Source organism: Nyctereutes procyonoides, unplaced genomic scaffold (assembly GCF_905146905.1).
Source record: "Nyctereutes procyonoides isolate TBG_1078 unplaced genomic scaffold, NYPRO_anot_genome, whole genome shotgun sequence".
NCBI lineage: Eukaryota > Metazoa > Chordata > Mammalia > Carnivora > Canidae > Nyctereutes > Nyctereutes procyonoides.
In genome coordinates this window covers 44884523-44896201 of record NW_026575140.1, presented here as the reverse complement: position 1 = coordinate 44896201, position 11679 = coordinate 44884523, and the positions used below count along the sequence as shown (strand labels likewise).

Here is an 11679-nt window from a genome sequence, read left to right as displayed (position 1 = left end):
AACAAGGATGGTAAGAGACACGATCACAGACTGTTAAATTACTATTCCTTTTAAATAACTTCATATAAAAACACATACTATGGAACATGTGGAATGAAGACAAAGACGCAAGACAAATGCACATCATATCTTTTATAAGAATGCTGGTTACATCACAACAAAAAGCCCTGCCATGCAGCTACAAATCAAGAACCTATGTGCAAAAAGCTCAACTCATACAATGTAAACATATTGAAAAGATAAATGCAAAATAAAAAATACCAGGCACATCACACTGAAAAATTTAACAGAACTAAATGAAGTACTACTGAAAATGTGTTCAATTCATAAAACATACATATGATTGAACTTCTGAATAGTACAATTTTTAAACTACTAGAATGAATTCAAATTTATTGCCTGAAATAACAATGTACCCAACTATTCTTCATAATGGCAAATATATTCCATATAAAAACATACTTCGTTAGCAGTTTTAAACTCTCAAATGAAACACATTGGTGATTATAACTATAAAAGAATAAATATACCAAACACTACATATAATAAAAATTGAACAGACTTATATGGATATTAAAATACTGCATAATGACAAATATCATGTTAACAGAACCTTTTCTGTTATTCTGTGAACATAATATATGAAAATTTTCTACGCCTTTTTCTTTTTCTAACAGAAATCTATCACTAGATTTATGATTTCCTTCAAATATTTACTTGCTTATTTTGCCTTTTCTTAAACTTGCTACTATATGTCTTGAATTTCTTAAAATTTAAATGAACTTAGAAATTAAGATCACCAAATAAAGGAATTACATGCTATCAATATGAAAACAAAAAATACTCACAAATAGCCAACAGCACACAAACTCACATATGCTCTTCAGATGATATCTTTGGCATCTTTCGTGCTCTAAAGCTTTACAACTAATTATTGATATTGAGTAATTTACATGTCTTCAAATGCATTCAGAAGGAAGATTTCACTAGTAATTAACAAGAAATTACATACCCATATATTATTGAAGTATATTTTATCAGTGGGTCAGAAACCTTTATTAAAAATATGTTTATTTTTTAAAAATCACTTTAATCATTATATGCATCTATTTTTTCAAGATTTTAGAACAGCCTGGGAACATATTAAACACATATTCAGCTGGTAGGAATTAAAGAATAACCTTTCATAATCTCACACTTAGATTTTATATTCCAATGATATCTATTAAAAGTCAATGAAGGGGAAAAAAGGACACATTCTTCCTCATTTTTAGTGTTGTTTTTATAGACAAAACTATGAGTGAAATCTGAAAGCAAGTGATCTATATATAGCCTAAATTTGAATATTCTTTAGGTTCACTAAACAGATGCTTTAGTTTATTATGAATGTGAGCAACATAACACACTTAGTATGCTAATATTATAGAGATAGCAAGGGTCCTTTTTCAGGAAGAAATATCCTGTGCTTGCCACAAACTATTTATAAAAAGCTCCCATCCTGCATCGCTGTGTACTTCTCTGCCTGCCAGAAACTTTGGGTGGTTCAGTGTAAAGAAATTAAATTTAGGCAAGAATTTCACAAAGAGGCTGAATTGGAGACTGATGCGTTTTCTGATCTGGTCAACATGACCTGGATATGTCAGGTCATCGTGATATGAACTGTAACTTCCACTGGCCTGTGACCAGCACAAACCCTAACTTCTGGCTTTCCTTGAACTGAAATAGAAGCTGGTGCCTAAGCCATTTGCAAGACTACTGAAGATAGGAATTCCTGGATTGACCAAGGGTAGACAGACATAAAAACTATAAGACAGTAAAAAAACAAGACAAAACAAAAGAAAAAAAAATACCCAAATGGGTCCGTTTATAAGCACAGGTGTCTATAAAAGAATATAAAATGAGAAATTTTGTACATAAAAATATAAACTAAATAGTTTCACTGTATCTTGTGATCAGATTCATTGTGTTGGCAAAGTTATGTGTCAGAACTACAGTTTTAGGTACAGCATTGTCCACTACATACCTGATGATATGGAATAGATAGATATATGGTAAGAACAATAGGCATAGTTTTTACTGTGCCATGACCACACAAATGATAAATCAAAAGCCAGACACCATGAATATTACTTTTTAAACTTTAGGAGACCTGAAAAGTAATCATACATTCAAACTGACTTGGACTCAGACCTATCTCTTGACCCCACATTTTTTACCCTTTTAAGTTCTAAATCAACATCATCCACCATATTTTAGTTCTCAGTAGTTCAAATGTTTTTTAGATTTGTCTCCCCTTCTTCAAAGTGTAAAAATCTTCTAATACTCTACAGAATGTTGGGAAGTTGGTACATTGGATTCATCTGTAGTAATCATGATTAGACTTCAAAGAATGTCCATTCTCTGTTTAGATAAAATAAAACAAAATAAGAAAGCAAAATAAAAAATCACTCTAAAAGCAAAAGATAAAAGATTTCAAAAACATTTTCTGTCAGGCATGGTTTCTGGACTATAAATTCTTCTGTTACACGACAGTAATACATCTTTTTAGGAAAGAGTAAAATTTTGAACTGAGGTTGCCTCTTCTATTTTCATAACACACGCCTTAACATTACACTCTAGGAACAGTCTTGGTGACCCTAGACAAGGAAAGACTACAGAATAAGGAGGGGGAAAAAAAAGCAGGAAAAATAAAAAGAGGAAGTGGGGGAGCAACAGTAGTAATAGAGAGCTTGGAACAAGAAAGAGTAAAAGGGTAGAGCAGTAAAAACAAATTTTTTTTTTAAAACAAAAATTTTTAAATGAAGAAAAAGAAGAGGTGAAATAGTGAAGAGAATGTCAGATCACTATCATGATTTTTCTAATCTAGAAAAATCTAAGAAGCCATCTGTTCCATGTGCCTCCCTTTTTTACAACAAAGCAGCTAGGGCTTAAGGTTACAGAGCTAATTAGACCAGAGTGAGGACCCTGACTTAGTTCTTTAATTTTTCCTAGTCCAACAATCTTTCTATAAAACAATGGAAGGATTAAAAGATATCCTAAATGCAAACTGGCAGGAAAACATGTTCTTTGTTTTGCTTTTTCTACTTGCTGTGATAGTTTTCAGTTAACTAATACATACTCTCTTCTAGTTATTTCTAACCCGTGGGAATATCATAAATATTAAGGACATGAAAATAAACAAAACTGAAGTTATATTTTAGGGGAATGAGATATACTCTTTTAAGCCCAATAATGCACACTTCTAAATAGAGCTTCCAACTCAAAACTGCACCAGCTTTACCCACTTCTATGAGACCATTCAAGCAATTTCAGGGATATTCTGCCTCAGATCTGTGAGACTAGGGTTCTGAGAACCTGCAGGTTGTTAAGCTTCTTTGGAGGCATAGAGCAGACTAAGGAATCTTAGACAGTCTTTGAATCACAAGTCAAAAATCCATTTGGTTTTAGCTTTCAAACTCCTAAAGTACATTATTAACTGGAGTACATTTTTGTGAAAACGGACATTGATGTAGACAACAAAAGGGAGGGGTAGACATCCAAAAAAAAAAAAATACAGATGACTTAGATTTAGAGGCAGAAAATAACAGATGAGGCAAAAATGCTAAATAAAAAAGTAAAAAAAAAAAAAAGCAAATTGGGTACACTGTTATAAACACTGTGAAATTTGACTTAAAAGAAAAGCAAGTCTATTGCATCACTACAATACGTTTTCCTAAAACAGGAATTCAGCCTTTATTTAAGATTCTGATTTCTATCTTTATTTTTATTTTTTTTACAATTCTGATTTTTAAATTATCAAGATAAATGGTGTACAGGGGTATTCTGGTTTAAGATTGCAGGTTGAACACATTGCTCTCTCATCTTTGTAGATACTCTATTAGAATTAAAGTACACAAATAACAAATACACACCCACAACACAGAAGATAATCTGAAAAAGCAAGAGGGAATAATATTTTGGATTCATTTCTAAGAGACAGAAAACAACTGGAAGAGTGTAGACCAAAGTCGATTAGCAAAGGAAGCTATAGACCAAAGTATCTCCAGAGTGGGCTGTGGCTGAAGAGAAAGTCTGTTTGCCCAGTTTAATACAGTAGAGATGATGAGTGAAGAAACAGTAGGTAAAAACAGAGGGAGATATGAGACCTGAGGCTGAAAACCATGAACTATGTGGGATGGGGCTCTTCTAGTTCTCTCCTGTACATGGAAAAGCCTTCACATTAGAACTACCTTTCACACCCAAACTAAGATTTTGTTTTCAAAATCAACTAAGGAACTATCCATGGGGTTACCAAGCAGCTATGGGGTGTTAGTGCCTGTGAATGCATCTTCCCTCATCTAGCCAGAGCCCTATCTACCCACCCAAGCAATAATCCCTGCCTAGATGCATTGGGCTCCCAAGCTCACCTATTTACCTATTCAGCTCGCCTATTATTTCATTCTAAATGTTTTATTTATTTATTTATTTATGATAGTCACACATAGAGAGAGAGAGAGGGAGAGAGGCAGAGACACAGGCAGAGGGAGAAGCAGGCTCCAAGCACCGGGAGCCCGACGTGGGATTCGATCCCGGGTCTCCAGGATCGCGCCCTGGGCCAAAGGCAGGCGCCAAACCACTGCGCCACCCAGGGATCCCTATTATTTCATTCTAAAACAATAAAGGAAAACAAAGAATTACTAGATATTTGGGGGAAAGTCTGAGATTAAAAAAAGAAAAGCAAGGATAAACAAGAAGAAAACATGATCCTAGAAGAAAGGGAATTCAGAGAATAGGGGAAAAAAGAGGATTTTTTTTAAACAATGATCCTTTAATTAGTATTTCTATAAGATTTAAGAAAATATTGTATGCATAAAATCAGAATAAAATACCCTGAAAAAAACTTGCAAATTTACAAACATAATAGTAAATAAAAGCTCAACAGAAGCACTAAAGAATAGGATACAGCAAGGTCTCAAATGTAAAACAAAAGCCAAAACAGAACATATTAAAGAGATAAGAAAGATAGATCTATGCCGAGGGTTCAACATCTAACAGATTCTGAAAAGAGAGAACAAAAGAAACAGGAAGAGAAGAAATTAGCAAAGAAATAAAATTTCTTATATATGATCAGAATCATGGAATCGAAAGTGTCTTCAAATGGTGACCAAGTTAAATGAAAAAGAACATCCCAGACCCATCCTTGAAATTTTATAATATCAAAAATGGAGAGACTACTTTAAATGCAAGAAAACTGCAATTAACCAGTGAGGAGTAAAAATCAGAATGGCATCTGACTTCTTGGAAGCAATACTGGGTGCTAGATGATAAGGAATCATTTCAAAGTTCAATTGGAAAAGACTTGTCCAACCTAGAAATTGACACTCCACCAAACTATCAATCAATGAAGGCACAATAAAGAGAATCTCGGGCATGAAGAGACTCTGACCTGACACATAACATTTCTTAGGAAGTTACTTAAGGATGTAGTTCATCAAGAAAGAGAAAGAGAAGGAATTTAGGAAGCAGCAGTCACTTGAAATCCGTTCAGGAAAAATAGTGACTGATGGCTTGTAGCAATTTTAGAAAAGTATCCAGTGAAGAAACTTACATAATAGTAGCACACAGAAATTCAAAAAATCTTAAAAAAAAAAAAAGAAATCCTAGAAAAACTAGCAACAACAACCCACAGAAACTAAAAATGAAGCCAACCTAAAATTTGGCACAATTTTGACCAACAGGTGAAATATTTCTAATATCTTTAAAAATATATTCTCCTGTGACAGTAGTATTCCCAATATTGTCATCAAATATATTACTTGCTCTACAAACAACAGTATTTATATATTTATAGCAGTGTAAATGCAGCTTATTGACTTTCTATTTTTTAAATGATTATAGCACAAAGCATACTATCGATCCTGTCTTAAAGCGTAGAATTATACTTAAAGAGATTGGGAAGTGGAAGGAGAAATGGATTATATTTTAAGAAAGGGGGAGAAAGGAGAGCTCCAAGAAGTATTCTCTATTTGATGGAAATAACTGGAATATAAGAAGATTTTTCTGAGGTTGGAGAGTAATTACTGAAAAAATAGATAAAAGTGACAAAACAATATGTGGTAGAGGCATGGGGGAAGGAGAAGGGCAGGAAAAGTATATATAAATATCATATATATATATGATTAAACCTTCATTATAGCCAGAAATTAATACATAATAACTATATTTCATAGTAGTAGAAGCATATTATTTTTTAAGATTTTATTTATTTATTCATGACAGAGAGAATGAAAGGCAGAGGGAGAAGCAGGCTCCATGCAGGGAGCCCAATGTGGGACTCGATCCCTGGTCTCCAGGATGACACCCCGGGCTGAAGGTGGTGCTAAACCGCTGGGCCACCGGGGCTGCCCATAGCATATTATTGTTAGAAATACAAAGGTGATCTGCCAGAAAAATTAAAAGAAAACCAGTTTAAGGTAATAGCATTTGGAGAGCAAGACTAAGGGTAGGTAGGAGGAGAGGAGGACAGTGTATTTTGCATAAATATTCTTCTATACTATTTCACCAGTAAACCATGCACATTGTTCATATGGTAATACGAAAACTTTTTTTTTAATAATATCCCCAGACAACAGACATATACAATCATGTTTCTTATAGCATTATTTATAATAAACAGAAAAAAGCTTTTAAACAGCTTAAATACCCATCAGTAGGGGAATAGACATATTAATTGTGATATATTTATAGGATGGAATATCATGGGCTAGTACACATAGGAAAACTATGTTAACTGTATCAACATGGAAAGATCTCAAAAAACAATGCTGAGAACAAAAATAACTTTTGAACGATATGGATGTCATGAACAGTAAATAATAACCCAAAGTGTTATTGTCCATTGGTCATAGTTGCATCTATGCAGGTGTGGGAAAATATAAAAGCACAACCTAGACAAATACATACTATATTCTTGGAAGTGGGTACCCCTATGAAGGGAAGGAGGCACTGAAACTACTGAGGGTAACAAGCAGGACAAACTTTATAATTTTTATTTAAAAAATATGAGGCAAATATGGATTTAAATTAATTATAAGCTAAAGGGAATGAAAATTGCAAGCTAAGTGGAAAAGATTAATTTTAGGGACCATTTTAGATATCAGGTTGGATGTCTAAGGAATTTTAAGTATAGGTTAGTTTCATGAAAACCAATGCTCAGGGGTGTCTGGGTGGTTCGGTTGGTTAAGCATCTGCCTTCAGCTCAAGTCATGATCCCAGGGTCCTGGGATTGAGCCCTGCATCGGGCTCTCTGTTCAGCAGGGAGTCTGCTTCTCCCTCTCCTTCTGTGCTCTCTTTCTCTCAAATAAATAAAATATTTAAAAAAAAACCCAATGTTTAAAAATAATCTGAATTTGGAGAACAAATTAAAGAAATCATGTAAAAAATTATCTCCTCTGAAAATACTATAAATGTTTTTAAGAGCAATGGGCTGTCACAGTCCACTTGCTTTGCAATATGCAGTAGGTTTTTTTGTGTTTGTTGTTTCCTTTTGTTTTAAAATTGGATTTATCACCTTTTGCTTATCTACTCATAATTTGGTAGTTATTTGGCTTGTTTCCACATTTTGGGTATCATGAACAATGCTGCTATGAACATTCATGTATAAATGTCTGCATGATTTCATTTCTGTTGGATATATACCTAGCAATGGAATTGTTGGGTCATACAGTAATTCTGTTTAACTACTAAAGAATAATTAAAGACCATTTTCCCAAAAGGCTGCATCATTTTACATTCCCACCGGAAGAGTACGAGTTCTGATTTCTCCATTTCACCAACACTTACTGTCTTTTTGATTATAGCCATCCTAGCTAGTGTAAAGTGGTATCTTGTGGTTTTGGCTTGTATTCCCCTAAGAGCTAATGATGTTGAGCATATATTCATTAGTGCTTTTTGGCCATTTATATATCTTTCTTGCAGAAATGTCTATTCCGATTTCTATTCATTTGTTAAATTTTTCAAAAATATACATAAAATTTAGCACTTCAACTGCTTTTAAGTGTACAGTTTAGTGGCATTAGTTACATTACACAATACACTGTTAATATGGAACTGATGGCAAGGGTAGCAGTTTGAGTCTGATGCACTTGGGTTTAACCCAGGTTTTTATAACTAGAGACTAGATGATCAAGAGAAGCTACTGAACCACTCTGAGACTCAGTTTGGTCATCAGAACATATAAGACTATTAGGCCACGAGAGAGTTAAATAAAATAAATGAATATGAAAGCAAAGAGCCAATAGTAAATTTGCCTTAACCTCACTAGAAATACAGCATGAGTTACACTATATTATTTTTCCTTAAAAAAGTGTATTTTTAGTTATTTAGAAGATTAAAGTAGAAGAGATTTTTTTTGTTATTGAATTTTAAAAGATTAGATTTTTATCATTAATAAAAATCTTGGAAATCATATTCTGCTTCACTTTTCAAATATTCATATTATATTCCAAAACTGAATTATTCCTATGTTATCTGTGTACCTGTTAAGCCCTAGAAATACACTAAGCATCTTGAAGACTAGTTATGCTCAAATAATATCTTGTCAGATTATAAAGTCAAACAATTTCAGAGGGAAATAAATCAATCTTACAAATAAGGATATATTCACACCGACAGTATCTCAAAAATTCTTCGCGTTTCTTCAGTTTACTAGAACATGGAAAAATTGAGTGATATTTCATTCTCCTTGTGAATAATATCTGTCAGATGATCTGCTGCAACATTGTGCTCATCTTCGGAGCGCGTGTGTGAGACAGGAGGGTAGCAGATAGTCTACAAACGTTCACTGACTCAACCTCTATCCACCAAGGGGTTCCTTTGCGCCGGTCATCTTCCAGAAAGGGGTAAGATCACTTGGTGCAGGTTCAAACTTCATATGCTGAGGTGAGCCTGATTGTTTCCCTGCCCTGGTAAACATTTAGAAACTATTTTCATGGTGGTACATAGGGGAGATTTCAGAGCTTCACTGAAGAGAGAGAATTTGAGCTTCTCTTAAAGGGACAGTAAGATGGTTATTCCCTGCATTCAGATATACTCATATAGTGACATTTAAAAATTTTTGACAGGGGTACCTGGGTGGCTCAGTCAGTTAAGTGTCTCCTTTGGCTCACGTCATGACCCCAGGGTCCTGGGATCAAGCTTCAAGTTGTGCTCCCTGCTCAGTGGGAAGTCTGCTTCTCCCTCTCCTTCAGCCTGCCACTCCCCCTGCTTGTTTTCTCTCTCTCTCTCTCTCTCTCTCTCTCTTTCTCTCAGATAAATAAATAAAATCTTTAAAAATATAAAAATAAAATTTTTATTTACATATATAGTTTTTTTACCAAAAAAATTGCTCATATTAAAAGAAAGAACTATTCATATTTAAGACAAATAGTCTCCTCCTTTAACCTCCCTATTTTCAGTTTGTGAATGTGCTACAATCCTTCCTACCTCAGGGCTTTGTATTTGAAGGTGGCTTTGTCTGGGCTCTACCTCTCCACCACAAAAACTAGTCAATGACTACTCATGTTTCAGAGCCTAGCTTTCCTATCTTTACCTCTCATCCCCATCCATCCCACACAATAAGCTCAGCACACTGGATCCTTTTCTTTCACAATATGTAATTTATAAGTATTAGTATGTTATATATATCATATATACATTATTATTTCCATTATCATTGATTAATGCTTATTTCCACACTAGACTGTCCACTCCAGGAGTTTCAGTTTTCCTAATCAGTAAAACCTGAAGGTATAATATAGTGATTAGGAAAGGATAGGTATTCAATAAATAGCCTGTGAATGAATGAGTGAAATGAACTAATGAATTAATTTTAAAATGAATAAACTATTCTGGAGATGGTAAAGAAGACAAGTTCTTTCTATTGTGCTTTCCACTCAACCACTCCTCTATAACCTTACCATCTTACTTCCCAGATAGTAAGGAGAATCTCTGAAAAATTTGTTTCCCAAGATCCTAGCAACATCCTAGACTTACATATAAATACTCACTATGTGCTTATTGAATGAATGAATACATATGGCTTAAATATCACTACAGCTACATTAAATGTTACTGTGTGAATCCATAATGGAAGAGACAGGGGAGGAACAAATATTTTACTAATTGAAAAAAATCATGAGTTCTGTTTAATGAAAGGAAGATTCCACGGCTTAAAGTGCATAAGGGCATAGCTGAGAGGTTTACAGTATGGGACTGAGTGGGCTCAAAACAAAGTCAAGTTTCTATAAAGAGAATGATCATTTTGTGCTGCCTGGTCTAAGGATAAGACCTTATCATTTCTGCTGAAAGATTACAATTGTTTCTACTATTATATCTACAATATCACAAATTTGCTTATTTGTTTATTGATAAGCTATAGAGCAGTGTTTTTCTCACTGCAAGTCATAGGCCAGTAGTATATGACATCAGTAGTTGCAACCAGGATTTTTTTAAAAGAAAACAGAATTTTAAAAACAGACCACTGCATATAACAAAATCATTTCAGTTTGGCATATTGATATCTATGCATGTACTAGACTGCAAGGTAAAATGTATTTCTTACTGTAGGTCATGGTCAAATTTAAAAAAAAAATTGAAAGTCACTGCTCTGGAGAAGAATGACTAGTGAAACAGGCCCCGTAGTCACACAAATGGGCAAGCCAAGCCTGGTTCTAAAACAAGATACCTAACCACTATAAGCTTCAATTTTTTCTTCTATAAAATGGAAATAATGATCTTTATCCCACCATGTAACTGAAAGAATAATAATTTTAAAAATCTAAATATGTAAAATAATGATAACTAATAGTTACTGAGACTTTACCATGCTACAAGTATCATCTTCTTTAATCTTCAAAACAACCTTATGAAGTAAGTTCCATTAAACCTCATTTTACAGGAAAGGAAGCTAAGATACTGGGGATTGAAGCAAAAATCTTAATGCATATAAGAGTATAATGTATCTCAGTGAATTGCACATATATGAACGGGCACTCTTAATTACTAGCAATGCTTTAAAGAATCTCTACTTTAATACTTCCCATGTAGCAAGAGTTCAACATGTATTTGTAAGGGGTAAAACATACCCTAGGAACTCAGAGCACTTTCACAATAAATTAAACAGTAAAATGCTCTGGAAATTAGAAGGGGAGAAATTCTTCTGAACTACTTTTGTTAAAGGAAGGTTTGGGGAAAAAGAGGTTTTCACCAATGTGGAGGAGGGGCGGTCTGTGAAGGTAAAGGGGACACAAAGGCATGATCAAGGCCCAGGCACAGAAGATATAGAATATGTAGGTTGGTAACAGATTGTAGAGAGAAGTCACTGAGTACTACCGTAAAGGGACTGTACTTTAACTTGTAGCTAAAAGGAAGCCACTGAAGACTTTTAACAGTAACTAAGGATAAAGATGTAATCATTGAGACTGTTCAATAACCTCAAAATGATTACTATTTAAGACATTGTAGATATATTTTTACATGAAAACTGAATTCTATTTTCTCAATTTTATGGGTGGAAACCCAACCTTGCTTCAGGGGAAATTATGAGAATTAATAAAACATCGGTTAAACTCTAGAGTTTTCTGAGAAATTCTAAGATGTTTGGACAAGTAATTTTATTACAGCTGCCTAATTCATAAAGTACTTAAGCTTGAAAAAAACTAT

At 33.9% G+C, this 11679-nt stretch overlaps 1 protein-coding gene across 5 annotated transcripts in view; it reads right to left on the bottom strand.

The window, feature by feature from the left end:
• The window catches only part of LEPR (leptin receptor), a 92633-nt gene that overhangs the window by 7332 nt on the left and 73622 nt on the right, over nt 1-11679 (bottom strand). Inside the window, exon 20 of one of the 5 annotated variants that reach the window (XM_055305890.1) lies at nt 118-2400. The exons of 3 other annotated variants lie outside the window; for them this stretch is intronic. In XM_055305890.1, coding sequence (XP_055161865.1) covers nt 2383-2400 — 18 coding nt within the window. In that variant the 3' untranslated portion in view covers nt 118-2382. Of the gene's footprint in view, nt 1-117; nt 2401-6230; nt 6420-11679 lie in introns of those variants that run through there. One more of the 5 variants, XM_055305889.1, reaches the window with a different exon arrangement.